This window comes from Nipponia nippon, unplaced genomic scaffold (assembly GCF_047370975.1).
Source record: "Nipponia nippon isolate SJK-2023a ecotype South Korea unplaced genomic scaffold, ASM4737097v1 scaffold_5, whole genome shotgun sequence".
In the NCBI taxonomy this organism is placed as follows: Eukaryota; Metazoa; Chordata; class Aves; order Pelecaniformes; family Threskiornithidae; genus Nipponia; species Nipponia nippon.
This window is the reverse complement of record NW_028262369.1, coordinates 22,453,995-22,473,959: the sequence shown is the minus strand read 5'-3', so window position 1 is coordinate 22,473,959 and position 19,965 is coordinate 22,453,995. Positions and strand designations below refer to the sequence as shown.

The 19,965-nt window shown below is 39.9% G+C and overlaps 1 protein-coding gene across 3 annotated transcripts in view; it reads left to right on the top strand.

Annotated features, from left to right (window-relative positions):
- LEPR (leptin receptor) overlaps positions 1–19,853 on the top strand; it is a 43,212-nt gene extending 23,359 nt beyond the window's left edge. For 2 of the 3 annotated variants that reach the window (XM_087734349.1, XM_087734348.1), the window contains 11 exons: positions 21–138; positions 3,202–3,401; positions 5,484–5,632; positions 5,868–6,024; positions 6,115–6,197; positions 7,672–7,888; positions 8,978–9,160; positions 9,735–9,830; positions 10,377–10,479; positions 11,225–11,300; positions 16,318–19,853. In XM_087734349.1, coding sequence (XP_087590475.1) covers positions 21–138; positions 3,202–3,401; positions 5,484–5,632; positions 5,868–6,024; positions 6,115–6,197; positions 7,672–7,888; positions 8,978–9,160; positions 9,735–9,830; positions 10,377–10,479; positions 11,225–11,300; positions 16,318–17,133 — 2,198 coding nt within the window. In that variant the 3' untranslated portion in view covers positions 17,134–19,853. Of the gene's footprint in view, positions 1–20; positions 139–3,201; positions 3,402–5,483; positions 5,633–5,867; positions 6,025–6,114; positions 6,198–7,671; positions 7,889–8,977; positions 9,161–9,734; positions 9,831–10,376; positions 10,480–11,224; positions 11,301–11,908; positions 16,261–16,317 lie in introns of those variants that run through there. The other variant, XM_087734350.1, reaches the window with a different exon arrangement.
- Positions 19,854–19,965: the final 112 nt, after the last annotated feature.

Below are 19,965 nucleotides of genomic sequence, written 5' to 3'. Positions count from 1 at the left end.
TTTCAATGTGTTTTAATTAGATGTGAATATCAATATCACATGTGAAACGGATGGGTACTTAACTAAAATGACTTGTAGATGGTCTGCAAACCCAAACACATTGCTCCCGGGGAGCTCCTTGCAGTTAAGATACTATAGGTATGTATAGCTTTTAATGCACTATTTATGTTTGGAAAGCGTTGCTCTGGAAATACTATTAGAGCAAAGAATTCTGAGTAGATGTAATTATAAAATGTGCTCAGTTTCTATAAGATGGACTTTTTCCCATCCAGAACTCCAGAGGTATTAACTACGTGTGCAGAAAGGGGACCATAGATAGAATCATAGAATCATTTAGGTTGGAAAAGACCTTTAAGATCATCAAGTCCAACCATTAACCTAACACTGCCAAGTCCAACACTAAACCATGTGCCTAATACCCGAGTATGTAACGTGGATTCTATTTACAATGTTCTTCAGCATTTGTAAAACCTGTAGATGTAGTTTGGAAGCCAGTTCTCCTCAACTAGATATGTTTGCTTGTATCAATTATAAAAATTATTCTTCTAGTTGCTCGTATCTACAAATTGTAAGGAAATAAGGAAAAAAAAACAACATTCACAGTGAGAGTGACTGAGCGCTGGAGCAGTGGCCCAGAGAGGCTGTAGAATCTCTGTCCTTGGAGACTTTCAGATCTTGACGGGACAGGACCCTGGGCAACTTGACCTGACTTTGAATTTAATGCTGCTTCAAGTTGGACATAGAACTTGAGACTTTTTGAGGTCTTCATCCAATCTTTGATTTTTCTGTAAATCTGTATTTTTTTCCTATATACAGGCAGTAGGTAAAAATACAGGGATGGAATTTAATTCATTCCAGATGGAAAAAAATCTTGCTTATAAACTGAGAATCAAATCTTACTTCATAAAGGGAATATTGCTTTATGAAGGTATCATCTTCAGTGGCTAGAGCAATTCTTAGTTTTCATGGGTTTGGTCAGGTGTTTTGGCCTAGCTTGTTTTCAGATAGTTGGTTTAATTTTCTTTGTCTTTTGGACAGAGCAGGAGAACTGGGGTGTGGTGTGGAGCAAACACATTGTAGTTTGTAAAATACAGAACTGATCATTGAATCAGTGGTATGATCATCCTTATCTTCATTCATGTGCACAAATAGTGCCTGTGATAACATTGTTTTACCATGAAACTAAAAAATCCCTTTGAGTTACTAATACATTGAGCTTGGGAGTTTCCTAGAACTGTGTTAGTCTTTATATAAACAAGATGGACAGACAGACAACCCTTCCTGAGAAAAAAAATCTTTAATTTTACTGCTCTGCTGGACTGGATATGCAAAAGTTTTGGCAAACAAGCTTAAATCAACCGTGAGGGCCTAATCCTTTGGAAAGCTGGACTGTCTTCTCTGTTGGAGGTGGATTGAAGTTTTGAACTATCATAGTACCAAGGTGAATATTTCTCAGGATTTTGTGGACTGAAGTAATAACTGGAATGTTTGAGATTTCAAGTGGAGGCTTTTAGGGCAGGATTAGTGACTAGCTGACTGCTAAGGTAGGTTTTGTTTTGACTGTCTTCACAAGTATGAATAAAATGTGTGTCCTGCTGAGCAGGGAGCTTGAAATAAAAACCATGCTGCTCTTGCCATGTTTTTTATTCCCACTTTTTCATTGTTCAGGTTTAGCTAAAAATGTTTTCTAATACAAAGTGATAATCTGTACATTTGTTACAGTGTTCCTGCTAGATCAAACAGTGAACGTTAATACTGACTGAAAATGCTTCCCAGATGCTAGTATTTATTGTGATCTTTCTTTTTGTTCTTTTTTCTTTTTTTTTTTTCTTTTTTTTTTGGTTTGCTAATAGTAATGTCTGAAAGGGGCGGGGGGGGAAATCATGGGGGACCACGTGAATGTACTGACTACCAAAAAGTTGAAGTATAAGATGATTAAAAATTTATAATAATTATGAAAACACATTTGCATAAGATTCTATTGCATATTGGGAACAAAAATACAAAATGAACTTGAATGTTTACAAGCTTGAAACCAAATGAAACAGTCAGTTTTTTTAATTGCCTGAGCTTGATTGGAAGAGGCACCATAAATACGCTGGAGTTGCTAGTGTTTACTTAGACATAGACAAGTCCACAGGATGAAAGTTGGAAATTAGATGTGTTGCATCGACATCAGGCACGTCAGGTTTTCCAGGAGCACACAGCTATTCTTCTTAGTTACTGATGCAATCACATTTTACAGATGAAATCCAACGCTCTACAGTAATGTGGTGTGATAGCTTTGCTGTTTTGGTGTTTTGTTTTGGTTGGATTGTTGCTACATCTTCCTCTACAGTCAGTACTGCCAACAGAAACAGCACAGAAATGATCATCCTGTAAAAACAGAAAATGCTAAGCTAAACCTTCAAAGCACAAGGCAACAGTTTAATCAATATTAGCTACGTTGACAGGAAGAGGAGAGATTCGGCTAAGTGTAACTTTTGTGGTTCAGTTGAATAACTAATACCCTCTCTGGCCACTCTCACCACAAGTCTGAGCTGTGCAGAAGCTTAGGAGAAATTTGAAAACTTTCCTTTCCATCACTGATAAGATGTCCAGTGCCATTTTATCCAGACTCCAGGTGTCCTCTCTTCTGTTGCCAGATGCGTTACTGACTATATGTGGGATTTTATTGCTACCCTTCAGAATTGATATTTTTATGCAATTTCCATCTCCCGGAGGCTTTGCTGTACATATCCAATTGGTCCATGTGGCAGCTTTCCCCTGGATGCCAGGTGGTATTTTGAAAGTCATGTTCCCGGCTGGAGCCATTTCTTGGCTGGAGATCTGCCTTGCTATGTTTATTGCTAATACATACCACTGAAGTAACATGATTTATGAGTATTTGGAGATGCCTGGTCTTGCCGTACCTGTTTATTCCTGTTGTTAGTCTCTTATCAAAAGATTTTGCACTGGGGAGAGCCTTCACGTCCTACTTTTTTTGGTCTAAGAGCCAAAGCTTTAAGGAATAATGCTGTAGTGTTACTTATCCATTTAGTGCAGACTCAAGTTCAAGATCTGTCCAAATAATCATCAGAAAACCCCGGATGGTTCCAGTGACACCATTTGTTTTAATTGCCTTCAGATTTCTGTTTTACTGATGCCATGAGCAGCTTATAGTTACAATGTATTAACTGAATGTTTTTTTTCTCTCTTAAGGAGCAGAATTTATTGTTCTGACTTTCCAAGTACTTCTCCAAAATCAGAGGTGAAAGAATGCCATTTACAGAAGAATCATTCTTATGAGTGCACATTTCAGCCTATTTTTCTTCTATCTGGATATACCATGTGGATAGAGTTTAAGCACTTACTAGGAACACTTGAATCCTCACCAACTTGTGTCGTTCCGGCAGATGTGGGTAGGTCAAGATTTGTGCACGTCTTTCTTCACTTGTGACCTTGGATTTCATTCCTTATATGGTGTAGGTAAAGTACTTCTTCATAGCATTTTAAATAAATTAGATTGTGGAAAGAACATAAGACACACAAGAACTTTGGGATTGTCTTCTAAAAGACATTGGATTAAATGTTATTTCCATACATTTTGCTTGGCACAGGAACGGATTGTAGCTGCAGCTAATACCTATAAAATGAAACATCCAGTTTTGCATGGTTATCCTCTCGGGTGTTTTGCAAAGACATCTACAGAAAATGCAAATATTATATTTAAAAAGGCAGTATCATTTTGAAGATTCTTGGTTATCTAATTTTTCTGAAGACTTCAATGAGTTGTTAAGTTTATACTTTGATACAGTGTAGCACTATATGTATTATTTACGCAGTTATATATTCATTTAAAATCATAGGGACTATTAATGCTCTTGCATGCTTTTGCAAAGTTTCTTTTGTGACACAGAGAGCACTTATTTAAAATTGTATAAAAGCAAGAGACAGGAACAGTGTTTGAGTGTTTTCAAACACTGCAAAATGTGCAAAGCATGTTTTACCTCGTCTATGACTCAGTGTTCATTGGACTGTGTATTTTTGGACACAAATGTGAACGTGTGTAGAGAGAAAACATGGCAGCTAGACCACAGAAGCGCTACGTGAAATAAAGCAGAATAAAATACGTCTATGATATGTGTGTGTGGAAGCATACATACAGAGAACAGAAATTAAACCAAACTATCCTTTGCATTTCAAAGTTTAAATAGAGTAAGCGAAAATCAATGTCACAGGAAGAAAAGGCAAAGTTCAGTGCATTATAGCTAAGAGGTATGGGAATTATTATTACTATTATTACTATTAATTTGAAGGCCTTGTGATTTTCAAGGTTGCTCCTGTCTAGTTCAAAGAGGATTGTTTGTGCCTTTTTGACAAGCAAGTTCGTTGATTATCAGAGTACTATTGGCACCCTTGGGCTTCAGAAAGGAGAGTGGTGTGAGGGATGGCGAGTAGGGACCCTGCACTTCTGCTGCTTAGACAATTTGCCAAGAGAACCTGGCACCTTGTCAGCATGGCAGCTGTAGAATTAGTCTGTGTCGGGCACGTCTGTGCTCTCAGTTGGCTGTGCTCTTTTGGGGAAAGGTGGTGGCTTTCTTCAGTGCTGCCCAGTGAGGAATTCTAGCAGAACTTTAGAAGTCTGGTTTAGTCAAGTCATCACTTCAAATAAAAAGCAATGAATAGAATTGACCTACACTGGATTAAAGGTGCTCTGTATCATAGTAAACCAAAACATACTCATTTTAGCACCACCCAAAATTTAAAGCTTATTTCATTTTTTTGTTATTTTCTCATCACTCACCATCTGATTAATCAAAACGAGTTTATTCTAACTTTGCTTTGTTAACAAACTAGGGCTTTGTGACATTCACGTTCAGTCTGTTGGAGAAGCTCAATTTTGGTGGAATTTCCTATTACTAAAGTAAAAACTTAACGTAGTATTTCCATTGATCATTGCATAATGTCTGTCACCATCCTTTATAGGAGCTGCCTTTCTGAGCATGTGTGCCACTGCTTTCCACAGTGGTGCACCCCATTAGTGCCAGGCTATATCTTCTGCTGTTTGTACCAGGGGAGGTACTAGGTGCTAGCACCAACATAAGCTATTGTGGGTTAAATTAAAGTGAAATGTACTGAAACTTGCCCATGGATTTTATTTTTTTTTAATGTTTATTCTGCAAGAAACTTTGATTTTGCTATTTCAAGTTAAAATTTTCTTTGGTGATTTTAGTTTGGGTCAGAATGGGAAAGAATTTCCCATTAGACAAACATTGCCTTTCTCAGTCAGCGACGTTTTTGTCTGCAGTGAATGGGCCAGCCAGCCTGGATTGGTGAATTGTTATGTTTGCATTACAGTCCAGCTTTACTTGGAATAGTAGAGGCCACAATGTGTTACCTGCCACCCTCAGGACAGAAGAAAGTAAACCACGATGACTGGATTTAATGAGAAATGTCAGTGCAGACATTACAGTCACTTTTTTTTTCTTTCAATTTTCTAGTGAAGCCGCTTCCTCCCTCCAACGTTAATGCAGAAATCACCAGGAATGTTGGGCTGCTGAATGTGAGCTGGACAAACCCAGTATTTACAAAGGATGATCTTAAATTTCAGATTCGGTATGCTGTGAATAGGGAAGAAATTACATGGGAGGTACTGTCTTTTTTAATCTAGATTAAAGCATGAATTGTTGCAGTATTGTCGTTTCGTGCATTAGCTGGTTTTTGTGGAATTTGTGGCATGCAATGATTAGCATTTGCATTTTCTAGCAAAGGAATATTACTGATTAGGCCACTTTCTCATTGGATTCATTTTCAGGAATTTTGACTCTAACAGATGCCTAAACAGGCTTTTGTTCTTACTCTAAATATTTTGACTTCTGTTACAGGTTTATGAAGTTTCAAATGCACCAAGATCAGCTGTGATAAAAGTTCAGAAACTTTGTGTTGAGTATGTTGTTCAGGTCCGGTGCAGAGAACTGGATGGATCAGGTTACTGGAGCAACTGGAGCAGATCAGCCTATACGCTTGTAAAAGATATCAAAGGTACCTGTGCTTTCAGAGTGCACTCTGATGGTCTGTCCAGTTTCAGACTGAGGTGTGACACTGTTCTTTCAAAACTCTGTAATCTTGCAGCTCCCTTACAAGGCCCTGAATTTTGGAGAATTATTACTGAAGATCCGGCAAGGAGGCAGAAGAATGTTACGCTTCTGTGGAAGGTGAGAACAATTACACTTTGGTCTTTCACTTTGATCCAAAAACCATTGGTAGAATTGCCAAAAAGGGAGTATGATAAGCACATACTGCCCTGGGAGGCAAACTTGGGCAGTCGCTGTTTATGGCACCTCATATGCAAGGCACTTCGGATATGACTTCTTTTGTGTTACTGCCTCTTGCTTGGCGAATACTAGAGGCAAGTAGAGGTTGCTGGTGAATATAGATTGTAATAGTGTGATACAAGGTGAGATGGTTCTGCCTTCTTTGCTCAGTCAGCCTGTCTTGTACTTTACTCCCCTCTGTTGCTGTTATTTCCCCCCCCTTTCTGTTTTTATTCTGTGTAATCTTTCCTGCAGCTAGCTGGCACACGTCGACCTGATTTTGTACCCTAGTCATTACCAAGTTTACAGTAATGTAGTAGGACAAAAACTTTCCTAGTGCTGTGTGATTGCTCTGGAATAGCAGGTAGGTGAGGCTCAGCACAGACATACACTGGTAACCAGCATGTTTCCAGACTTGGGAAGCTCACAGGCCAGCCTTCTGAAGTGAGCTGATTTTTGCACAGCGGACCCATCTGAGGCTGCGGTCAAATTGTTCTTGTGCAGGTCCAGTTGCATGCACCACAGCCATGTTGAACTGCATGTGGGGCTGCATCTCAGCCATGTGGAACATCCCACTATTCCCGAAGTCTTGCAGTCCTCACTACTTTAGGAGAGCCCTCAGGGCAGGCTGCAAGCTTCCTTGGCTTTGTGAAGAGGCCAGACCGGCTGCCTGAGCTGTACTAATGCAGCTGAAGTGTCAATGCTGCATGATATGTTCATGTCAGCCTACACTTTCAGCGTTAGTTATACAAATGCTATGAAACAGACTTAAAATGCAGTTTGTTCTAATACTCAGAAAAAAAGAATAACATGGAATCAGAGACTGTAAGTTATAATGAGAGATGCAGTCTTCAGCTGCCAAGTTCTGCTGGCCAGGGTCTCTGAGCAGAATGTGCCACTGACTCCTAGGCAGCTGCCTGTATAAACACCGCTGCAACTGCATGTAAACTGGGCAAAGCTACCTTAAAAGGTTAATGCAGGACAGAGAAAAAAAAGTACGGCAGTGACTGCCCACTCCTGTTTGTTCATGTTTGGTATGCAAACAGTCATCTGTTCTGGTTTTTCAATCCTGAAAAATACTAACATAAAACAGTGAGTTACTATAGGAGTCTGAAAGGTTGTATTTCCTTGTCCTGCCTGCCCTCTCTTCACTGGAAAGATAGCAAGTAAGTGTGTCAGCTCTCAGAGATGCAGACAGAAGAAATAAAGTCTTTAAATGGACTACAGTGCCTTTGCTAAAAGGACAGTAGCCAGTCTATAGAATATCTTTATTGGGTCGTGTTTTCTTAAAATTGGAACAGTGCCTTCTGCCCAAATAACATTTGCTTTTGAAATCAAAGACTGGGAAATTAATTAATGCCAATGTTTGCTGCAGCCACTGATGAAGAATCACTCATTGTGCAGTGTGAGCCGATACGTTATAAAGCATCAGACATCAGGAAACACCACGTGGTCAGAATATGTTAATAATGGCACTACCTGTTCATTTCCATGGACTGAACCCACACATACCGTTACAGTTTTAGCCATGAATTCAATTGGAGTTTCTTCAATTAATTTTAATTTAACTCTATCACAGCAAATGAGCACAGGTAAGAACACCAATCAGTAACCATTTTGAGATGTGGAAAATGCTAGGAATCCTTGTGGACAAAGCTTTCTTTGTAATAAAATTCCCTTTGTTAGAATAAAAAATGTTTTACGATGATATGTTCATCTGTATATGGGAAACAGATTCTGTATCTCACCAACAGAGCTATTTGAAAAATGAAACTTCCATCGCATGGAAATCTTAATGATCTTTGAGTTGGGAAAAGAGTTGTCTTTAACTGGGCTGTCTGCCCTCCACTAACAGAATATAAAGTAATTAATCAAAGAAAAATAAAATCTTACTGTAGAATTGATCTTTCATCTACTTTGTCTTGGGAACACCCAACATTCCTGCTAGGGAATGTTTCGTTGTTTCCAAAATGAAATGCGGTCTTGTTTCTCTGGCTGCTCACCTGACGGGCTGCCAGAGTACATAGTTTTCAGAGGTTTGGCTTTTCTTCCTAAGCAGCCTCTTCATTGATTTGGCTGCACTCTGCTTTCTTAATAAAATAAAGGCTATTGCTTTTGAAGACTTCAATTGTGTAATATTCATATGCAAATATACGTTGTGGAAGCATTACTGCTGTCTATTCTTGGAACTTTACTGCTGTAATGCAATTTTTAAAGCACTTCTATGGATAAAGTTCTTTCTGATATTCTGTGTAAGCGTATTTTGGAAACCCTGTAGTCGTTGTAGAGCTTACAAGGCTCTCAATGCGTGCTTTACTAGCTAAATGTTGACATTTCAGTTGTTGATAATTTTTTGGTGAAGGAGTGATAATTAAGGAGGTGCACATGAGAATCAGGATATTTGTTTGATGTCTGGTAAGAAACTTGATCTCTTTAGTGTTCGGGACTAGTTGGTGTAAACCAAGTTTTGCTGGCTTAGAGAGACGTATGTTTGCTTATGTGAACTAAAGATCAGGCTTTATTATACAGAAGATAATTAAACAAGTGATAAAGTGCTGAAACCGTAGCAGTCATTCGTGTGCAGGTAGTTCATAGTATACACCTCTCCTGCTAACCCAGCTCTCATCTCACCTCTGTCTGAGCTCATGTAATTCACGGCTGTTTTCTCCTTGTTCTGTCAGTGAATGTTGTGCAGTCGCTTAGCGCTTACCCAGTGAACAGCACTTGTGTGATTTTGATTTGGACGCTTTCACCTCAAATATATGTGATAACATCTTTTATTATTGAATGGAAGAACCTTAACAAAGAAGAGGAGATGAAATGGGTGCGAGTTCCTCCAAATATTAGTAAATATTATATTTATGGTGAGTGTGCACTTGAAAATATAATACATTATGTTAATTGTTATGGAACAGAAAAATGTAGCATTACTGAGCTCTCGGATTCCTTTTTTCCCCCCTCTCTGTTTCTGATGGCTTTTATGGTAAGGACTAGTAGACCAATTCTTGATTATTATTATTAGAGGACTGACTGTAAAGGATTGACTGTTGCATTAATAATCAGGTCAACAAAGAATGAAGCTCAGGAGTGTGTTCATTTTTTGGCAATACAATAAAATTAGTTCTGGAATATTGAATGAACCAGCTAATTATCTAAGTTAATATGTGCATTCCATTTGCATTTTGGCTTTAATCTCAGAAATTTTTACAATAGCTCCATAAAGGTGTTAATTCCATGACAGAATAATGCTAGATTATCTGGTATAGATTAATAGTTTTAATCTTCTGATATCAAAGTATGTATCCGTAAAAGATGGCTTTCATTATTCTCCTCTCTGGGCTGATCTGAACTCTGATAGGTGACCAGAGCCTCTGTGGAGGTAATTGTTTAAAAGTAGGGTAATAGTTTTGATTCAAAAGGCTGATTTCCTCTTTCCAGATCACTTTATTCTGATTGAGAAGTACCAGTTCAGCCTGTACCCTGTGTTTGCCGAAGGAGTAGGCAAATCCAGAGCAACGGATCAGTTTACCAAAGGTGACCTATAGGATCTTTCTCCATGTTGTTTATGAAATAGGAGCTTCTAAAAGTAAACTTTAAGTGCAGGAGAAGTCTATATCTTACCAGAAAAAAAATGTCAGTAATAAAGTAATTGTAATATAACCAGTGATCTAGACCTCAGTTGCTTTAATCTGAAAACTCTTTGTGGGATTAGTTGAGGGAGGGACCTGAATTCCCATGCATCTAACTTCATAGCCGAGATCCTGTGTCCCTGTGATTCTTCTTTTTCCAATTGTGGACTATTATCTTATTTCATATGCTCTGATTTAATTGCTTAATAGCAAGGGAGCAGTCGGCACCTCCCACAGGAATGGAGGAGTCACCTCAGTATTTGAAATAATTCCTTCCTTTTTGTCTGTTTGTTCTCAAGGCAAAGGTTTGTTGATGAGCAATAAAACTGTTTATCAAGTTTTTTTGTGTATAAGCTGTTGTTTGTACTGTTTGTTATTTCCCTGTTGCAAACTATTTGTTCACAGACAAATTATTTTACTGCATTATTGTCTGAATTCCTTTTTTTTCCAGGTGGATATGAAAATGAGAATAATGCCAGCCTCTACGTGGTTCTGCCAATAGTTATTTCAACCTCAGTTCTGTTGCTTGGAGCATTGCTGGTTTCGCACCAAAGGTAAGTTGTTCATTGTCATATAAAAGTCCCAGAAGGCCTTTAGAAGAAGGGGATGCAACTTAGGTGATGCCTGTCTGCTGAACTGGTGGGCAGAGTCTTTCTGGGGAAAGCTAGGAATTATTTTTATCGTATATTTGATGTACTGTACTGAAAGGCAGTGGACTCTGTGGGATACAGCACCAAGAATTAAAGTGTCTTGAGTGCACAGGCTTGTTACCTTGTGAAAGTCAGACCATTGCCCTGTCGGGTCTGGTGTCCTTGCAGTAAGATGATGATCAGAGCTGTTCGTTTTCACTGGGAAGTATCACTTTAGGCTGTACCCCATACTCCTTACTTCTGCAGAGTGATTTGTGGGCAAGTTAACAAGTGTCATGTGCTTTGAATTTGTAAAGCACTCTGAGTTCCATATTTACTTGTCATAGCAAACTAAGGTCTGAAGTAAAAGCCAATTGAGAAAAATCCCTCTGAGTTTTGTGGAAGGTGGGTTGGGGTCATATTCAGCAAAGACTGCCTGTACCTTTTATATTTTTGCAAAACTGCCACGTGGTATGTCACTTCTTTATTTCTTTATTTTTTTTCTATTAAATTTTGGCCATCTATAATATCTAAAATGATTGTTTCATTGTCATAGCGTTCTGGATAAATAAAATTGCACAGATTCCTTTTCTGACATAGCAAAGGTGCATGACAGCAGTACAAAATATAGGAGAGCAGTACCAACTCCAGAATTTACCTAATATTTCAGAATGAAGAAACTGTTTTGGGAAGATATTCCAAACCCCAAGAATTGCTCCTGGGCGCAAGGAGTTAATTTTCAGAAGGTGTGTATTTCTCTGGCGGTGCTTCTTCCCCCACCCCATCAGTCTGACTGCTGCTTGCCCAGTACTGAACTCTACCTATTGGTTAGACTAGACCCTACCTGAATTACTGAACCAAGCAACTCGGAGCCTCTGAAGTTAGGAATACAGCGGTTCTCTCAGCCGTAGAAGGCTAATATCAGGAAATGGGCCAGGACCAGAGACCAAGATCTCTTTTGAATGTAGGGGGTGTTTAAATTGCAGGGCAATTAGTAAATCTGTTGTAGAGTCCCATAGGTATAATGCTTATGCACCTCAGTCAGTGCCACGTGTGTGTATCAAAGGCCAAATTCTTTGCTGGGGTAAACTGCTTCTCTGTTTGGCATGTGAATTGGGAGCCGTAACAAATAAGAGCCTTTACATGGACTTCGCCAGTTCACACCAGCAGACAAAGTTTCTCATGGTCCCAGAGTTTGAGAGTGTGTAATCATTGAGACAATAATCTAAATTCAGCCCTGTTATTTCTAAAAGAAAGAGCAACTAATGGTAGAAGATTTTTCAGGTATTTAATTTGCGTTCCCAGTGAAGGTTTCTTTTCTCATCTTTTATTTTATTTCATTTCATTTAAACAGAGAATGGACATTCTTTGAAGTCTAATCATGGTCACTGCCTGCTGAACCATTGGGCCAGCTCCCAGGCTTCCTATACAGAATTGTTAGAAGATTTTTCTATTTATATTCAGAAGACAGGAAGCACAGATACAATGCTGATTTGTTTAAATATAATGAATCCTGGAAGTAGCTCTGTCAAAAATCTAAAATTCCATTGCAAAAATTAGGAGCAAGTGCCATATTACAGACCAAAACACGGTTTGTCACTTGCCCAGGCAGAAGCACTTTAGATTTCGCATCTTTAACTTTTGTTTACTGCCCTTCTGACTAAGGCTGTGACTGGCAAAGGGCTGAATACTTTCAAGCCCTGGCTTACAAAAGGAGTTGAAAGAGCCCAGCCCTTCTCAAGATGCAGCCATGGAAGCGGAGACATCAGACTGGTTTGGGATTTATACAGTTTGAGTGCAAGATCTGCCCAGTTATTGACTTCACTTGAAAGTGGTTTTTAATTCTAATTGAGTATTTGTTCTAATTGAGAGCTAGCTTGGGAGTTTCCACTGACTCCAGGCACATCAAAGTGAACAAACCTCTTATTTGCACAAGTACTTGCTTGTCCCGTTATGGTCTTTTGAACTTTTTAGTTCAAAAGTGCATGCATTTGCATGCAGCAGCAACTCAGAGAATGCAGAAACTGGGTATGCATTGTGCCTTACTGTTTTTTTGTTTGCTTGCTTGCTTTTTCCTGAAAATAACAATGTGCATGTTATTTATATCACTTCTTCATTTGTTTATCATTTAAACATGCAGCCACCTCAATGCAGATGCCTGAATAATCTCTGACATTAGATCTGTGTTTGAAAAAACAAGCCAGAAATCCTCAAGGAAAATACGATTTCGGTGGTGTTGGGGCCGTTTCTGCCTTTTTTTTTTTTGTTTTTTAACTTACAATTTTTTGTGGTTTTTTAACATGCTAAACATGCTAATATGCTGACTTCTGTGATGCACCATGCTGTATGTTTTAATGATAAATGAAGCTCCTGGAAATCCTTCTGTTGGGGAAGATGCAGTTGTGGTCGGGTGGAGTGAAGAGCGGGTGTCCTCCAGCCTCGTGGCAGCAGTCGTACTGGCTGGCGTTCGCAGAGCTTGTGCCTCTGCCTTGGTCTAGAAAGCTAAGTGTGTTTTACTGGTGCAGTTCGTTAAATCCCAGACCAGACTGACATGTCTGCTTCCATGTCTGCATCCTGGGAAGGGCTGGGCTCTTTGAATACCTGTTAATTGCAGGAGTGTAAGTTGCGCTGGTGCACCTGTATTTGTCTATTTAATCTCTTCATCTATAGCAAAAGGAGCTCGTGACAAATCCTCACTGTCCCCGATTGCAAAGGTGCACGAAATTTGCATGTTGGATTTAGCACGTTGGAAACGATTCTCCTCGACGACTGGTAGAGCTGAAATAAGTGTATTAAAGTTGATGAAGTTTTAACTAGGAAAGGAGGGTAAAGCTGACACCCTGGTGCTACTGCTCCATATTCATATGCCTTGGTCCATAATTAATGGCAAAGAAATGATGTATGCAAGTATGAAAGAAATTGAAGTTTGACATGATTTTTTGACAGCTTGTTATGCAGTAGGAAGCACGCCTCTTCCGTATGTTGTACTAATCTTACTGGAAAATGTTGGTTAACGTTAATTGCACTGAAGGCACAGTGCCTGTCCTCAGATTAGCATGATCATCTCTCACTCACCTCGTGAGTGCCCAAGGCCAGAACACATTCTTTTAAATCATGTGTTTACAGCCGAATCCTGCTTTTGTATGTGTGCATGGCGTTTCCAGTAGAAAAAGCAGTGTACAGTACTTGCATGGTATTTTTCCTTAGTTGTATTAAGCATTGGTTACATAAATAGCCTATATACCACGACTGGAAAGTTCTGATGTCTTTCTGAAGGCATTTGGTGTGGAACTCCTGTCTCGTCCTGGTACATATCAATATTAAATCCTTGAGTCAACATCTGATCATTACTTTGCATGTTCAATATAGCACATTTGGTATTTGGTATTCCAGAACTGCATTTATAGAGTATTATTTTATCCTGATTGTACTGCTCACGGCAGCAAGACGTTAAAATCATAATCTAAAGCAGGCAAGTCTTGCATCTAGACTCTGTCTTGCAAGCCTTTACGTGTATGCATAATGTCAAAATCATAAAAATTCGTCTTATTTGCTCAATAAAATAGTAAATTAAAATAAAAAAACCTTTAGGACCTGATGTTGGAGAAATTACTTAAACACAACTACTACAAATATTTTACAGGGAAATTAATATCAATCTTGCAAAGACTCATGCATATCTAAATTAGTATGTCCATGGGCTGATTTGCAGTCTGTAAAGTTAAATATATGTGAAAGTCAAAATCTGGTCATGGTGGAATTAGGCCAGTAGCGTATTTTGATATATCTGTGTTGAGCAACTAGAATGCAAAGTGGTTTTGACTTTAACCCATCTCAGGGGCAGTAACCGGCTTACAGCTCAGAGGTAGTCTGTTGCTTATGAGACAAATAGAACTTAAAACCTAGACTGAACAGGAGAGCAAAATACATCGTTGCTTGAAATTCCTTGTTTGTTTGGATCTCAGTTCATCTGGTCAGCAGAGTTTGGGAACTAATGACCTGAGACTGTGAGTTTTCCCCTGAGTTTTATGGAACTGCTTTGCCTGTTGTTTAACACGGTTTGTGCCCAGATTATACCACACATGCATATACTGTGGAAATACAGAACTATTCACCCAGCTTACTCTGTAATTGCTGATATGCTATAGTTTTACATTTTCTCAGGATGTTGGATTATGCATTGTATTTGATTAAATATCTGGCATGGTTTAATAAGTGATGTGTCTGAGTTGACAGATGGTGGCCTTTGCCAAACAACATTCCTATCTTTGAATGTGATGTATTTAACCTTTGCAGGCAGTAATATCCGTGTGTTTTCTGTGGTACCCGTATGCATTTATAAGAGCAGATACTGGGGGCTGGGGTGAGGGAGCAAGCAGATTTTGGAAGGAATGTAAACCATCTCTGTTCAGGATAAACCAGCTGCTTGTTGCAGGAGGGCAGGTGTATCAGGAGGAAACATGGGTTTTGGATGGTTCAAAAGCTTCCCAATAATATGTCTCCCATTTGAAAATGCCGCTGGGGGCACTATACGCTGTATGGACTGTTAGTCTGCTTTGGCACCACAGTGCCCATGTTTCTGTGTCAATTCATAGCAAACCTGTGAGAGGGAAGACAGCTCTCATCGGGCAATATAAGTTACAATCATTATGGCTTGTATATACAGTATGGTAGCAGCCTACAGCTCATTTCAATAGCTGGTTAATTTTATATGTGGTTATTGACATTATTTTGAAGACTAGGAGAGATTCCAGTGTGCGGATTGGTTTCTGTGTGGGAAGGTGATGGACTTGCGTGGGGCAAGTACCAAAGCAGGCAGAAACCTGCTCGCCAGCTTTGCCATGTGAGGGCATAGGCACTACTGATAGCTAGTCTAGACTAAAGTAGCAGCCTAAGATATATGCAAGTTAGCTTACTCTTTTCTATAATTGTATAGTAGTCTAAGTATTTTGACATGTTCCTAGTTGTTTTGGCAGCTTTCCTGATGTAAAATATGGTTTGCTAATATACACAAAATCTGTTTTTATCTATTTGTTTTGTCTTGAATTCGTTAGGAAATACATGTTTTTCAAGTGAATTTTCCTTTGTAGCTAGGAGTTCCAGTTTTGCTGTCAGTTCATGCTGTTGTGTATTTTACATGCATATATATTAGGTAGTAGTAAAAGCATACATTTCTCCAAAATAAATGTGTGTTTCTCTTCATGCAGTTCAAATGTACAGCTGCTATTCAGAGCTGGGAATGCTCTAAAAATACTACAGAAGGATGAATTTGACCCTAAATAATGTAATCCTAGCAGGGAAAGTTACTTTAGTTGACATGTAAATGATTAAGTCTATTGTTTATACAATCTAAATAAAAACCCAAGGACACCTAAGGGCATAAGACCTTTGTCTTGCAAAGCACTTGAGTGTGTTTTTAACAATACGTGCACGTTTGTTAATGTTGAAATGAATGGGACCATCCAGCTGCTTCTGTTTCAGCTTAAATGATGCGCTGTCTTGGCTGGAGTACTGAGCACTTCACTGAACGCTTGCTTTGCAGCACTTGACACACAAACAGGTTCTCGCTTTTTTCTCTTGTCCCTCGTTCTTCACCTGCACACAGGCATAAAGAAAAGAGGAAATGTGTTTTAGAGGATTTCCAACTGTATACTCTTACTAAAACTATGGGGGGTTTGTCTGTGATTCTTAAAATTTGTAGCTTCATCCTGAAATAAAGCTATTAAATAATAGATGAGCATTAAAATATATGTTTTCTTCTAGCCTGAAACTTTTGAGCATCTTTTTATCAAGCACCCCGAAGCAATGTCATTTGAGCCTCTTCTTCTGGAACCAGAAATAGTGCTGGAAGACATCAGTGTTACTAAAGCGTTGAAAAAAGAAGACACACAAGATTTTTTAGTAACTGATTCGATGTTTACAAAAATTCAAGACTCTGAACATGACTCTGCTTGCTCTAGCAGCCATTTCAATAGTAGCAGCTTCTCTGAGAGCTCCCGTGATGACCAAATCAGTGGAGAAATTACAAGGCAGTCCGATATTAAATATGCTACTATTATAAGTAACTCCAGATCAAGTGGGCTTTACGGACAGAAAATGAATCTAAGACATTGTTTTGATAGATGCTTCTTAGCTGAAGATTCCTTAGCTACAGGTGCCTTCTCAAGTACCTCTTGGGAGGTGGGAAATGGGGCATTCCTCCTATTACCTGATCCACCTGGCAGGCAGCCCGGCAAGACTCTTTCCCTTTCTCTTATTTCTTCAGAGGGATTTTCAGAGCCTTCAGACCAGGATGACACTTTCAGAGATGGAGGTAGTCCTGAGCAGAGCCTGTATTACCTAGGGATAACATCATTGGAAAAAAGAGAAAATGTCATTTTTTTAACAGAGGGTTCCGGGGTGATGTGTAAGTTCCATACAGCTGATCTACTCAAAGATGTGGGGTTTCTTCAGCATACACCTCCTAATTTAAATGCATTTATCCAAAGTAGCCTTAAGTATAAAGCCATTGTGCCATACATGCCGCAGTTTCAGATGACTGCTGCCAAGGTGCAAGAGACCACGGAGAAAAACACTTAAGTCATCACACCATCATTTGATACTCTTAATGGTTTATTTTTAGGTGTTGATACGTTCCCCTGTTTTTCCCTCTCCTGACTTCTTTCAGGAGCTCTCCTATTTTGAAGCTGGGTAACTGGTTCTATATTTGAGTGCCAGGATTTTAGCAGGAAGAAATTCCATTTCTTGACCTGATTTTCAAATGTGGGGCCTGCCTTTAGAGATTTGATTGTGTTCAAGTCAGCCTCCGGTGCCAAATTATCTATTGTTGATGCCCGTTAGGTGTATGTCTGAGCACCCCCGTGAAGAACTGCACTTGAAATTGGACTCCGTGCCATGGGCGTTCAGGTGAGAGGATGGGTTCAGGTGAGAGGATGGGTTCAGGTGATCCAGATGGAGCCTGTGCTAACGCTCAGTCCTCAGGCTCCGTGCTAGGCTGTGGTCTGTCCCCAAGGCAGAGCCTTCGACAGATTTGTAAGCCCTCTGTAGTGGCAGCTGCCTGCCATGAACATACGCAGCCACCACGCTGCTCGTCTGCAGGCGCAGCAGCACCTTCTAGCTGACCGTGTTTTCCACAGGGGCGAGCACGGTGTGTCTGTTGGCAGTACAGACCCATACAGACATTTTTTCTCCCTGTTTAGGAGTAAAGTATCTCTTCTCTTCAAACATGTCAGCAAAATGTGTTGAAAGAGCTTGTTCTTGGTTTAGGGTTTGTTTGGGGACCCCAAGGGCAAGATAGAAAGGAGTGACCTAATATGTAGATTGAAGTACGTACATCTGTGGTGTTTTGCGGGGGGAAAAGCTCAAATGTGTCATTTCACTGGGGACGATTTGGGCCGCTGAGTGCTGCAGACTGAGTGGACCTGGACGCGTTGCAGCCACTGGATGCTCAGAAAGACTGCTGGGTTATGATGCATCGGTATCCACTTAGACTGGTGATAAATGGATGCACTGTACAAACACCAAATGTATTGTTAGGCTTTTTTTTTTTTCTCCAAAATCCTGATGTATTTACTGCTTAGCTGATGTCTGTGTTAAATTGAGCTTGGGAATACACAGATGGTCCGCATCAAAAAGCAGTCAGAACGCTGTATTTCAGTCGTTGAAAGGGAGGCCCTGACCAATGACGGCAAACTTGTGGCTGCTGTTACGGGGTCTCTTTTAAAGTAAATTGAAAATACTCATCAGTAGCTGTAAAAGAAACTGTGAGGTCAGAGACGTGCTGAACAGTGCATCAGTGTATGAAACACTCTCTGAAGAAGCAACGGTTCCGGTAGCTAAAGACTTACGGTACCGCAGGAAGAGGAAAAGAATCAAAATTCTTGTGGCTACATTAATTGTGGGGTGTTATCCGGGTAAAATGATGTACTTGGAAGTAAAATGTCCACATTTTTGTTGTTGAACATGAGATTCTAGTACAAATGGTACTGCCATAAAACTAATATCTCTTCCAAACCCCTTTTCCTAAGAGCCCACAGTAGAAAAGGCAGTAGTTTGATCCAAGGATCCTGTATTTTTGATCTTTGGTGAGCTAGCCTGTCTGTATGGACTTGGAGAAGTCAGTTTGCCTTCACAGGCCCTGCTCCGCTCAGCTAAAAAGCTTCAGATGGGAGGAAAATTAGATCTTGCATCTCAGCTGTGTTTTCTGGGATAAGCAGGTAAAGAAAACCACACTTGTTTGCAAGCCAAATATATTTTTTCTACTTCATAGTTAGTGAATATTTTTGTATACGTGCCTTTTCAAAGAACTATTTTGAGGAGCTAAGAAAGATGAATATATTGTGTATTCCAAAGCTAAATTTATGTAAAACTTATATAGGCAATTAAAAACAAACGGGCAAAACCCAGCAACAATAGTAAATGGTAGGAGAGGTGTGGAAACACTTGAATGTATTAGTGATAAAAAATCCTATGGAGCAAAAGGGACCAAAGCAAGTATTTATCCGCACTTTGAATTTAAGTCAAGCTTTACCAAAAAACCCACTGCTTTTTCTCAAACAAGCTGCTAACCTGGCTCTTGCTGGGTGTCTCTGTTTCTGGATGTTGAATATGACACAAATCTAATGTACTTGTTTCAAAAATACTGTGTATGGTGGGGGGAATGAAAACATGGTTTGCGTTAGTAACCGGAACGCCTTGTCACTTGAAAACGTGATTGAAGGCTGCAGGGACAAACCTGAAGTCTTGAAAAGGTTCCTGTAGAGCGCCCGGAGTAAAGCCGTGATCAGCACCCAGGTGAATGCTAAACTTAGAATTCAGCTGAAAAAAAGAAATTCACTCCTGCCAGCATGCGAACTCGATGCGGGACAACCTCCAGGGTCCTAAGAGTGCCCCGGGAACGGACTGGGGTGTTGGATCCTGCCTCTCCTGATGGTTTCTCCACCGGATCCATCATCCCCTGCAGTCTGAAGATGCGGGGAGGCTAGCGTAGGTCGGCTGCCCCACCAAACCCACCCCCGCTCATGCCACAGGGATCCCTCCTGTGGTGCAACTGCATTTGGGCTGGAAGACCGAGATTCCTGCCCATCAGCCTTCTCCTCTTGTTAACCTGGGATGCAGAGGTGAACTATTGACATGTGGTTTTGAGACAGCTGCTGTAGTATAGCTGTGTCACCTTCTGTTCGGAGGAGAGACCCCCCAGCCCCTGCAGCACATCCGTCTGCTGAAACTTCTTGCTGTTGGGAAGTGAAAAGGGTAGGGCAGTTCTCTGTAGACTGGAATAATAAAAGCATGGTTCAGCATGAGGTTTGGATTTCTTTAATTACAGTGTCCAGAAAAATTATTTAGTTGCGTTTGAAGATCGTCTTTCTCAAGAAATTAAATGCTCACATTGATTTTGCCATACGAAGTCTT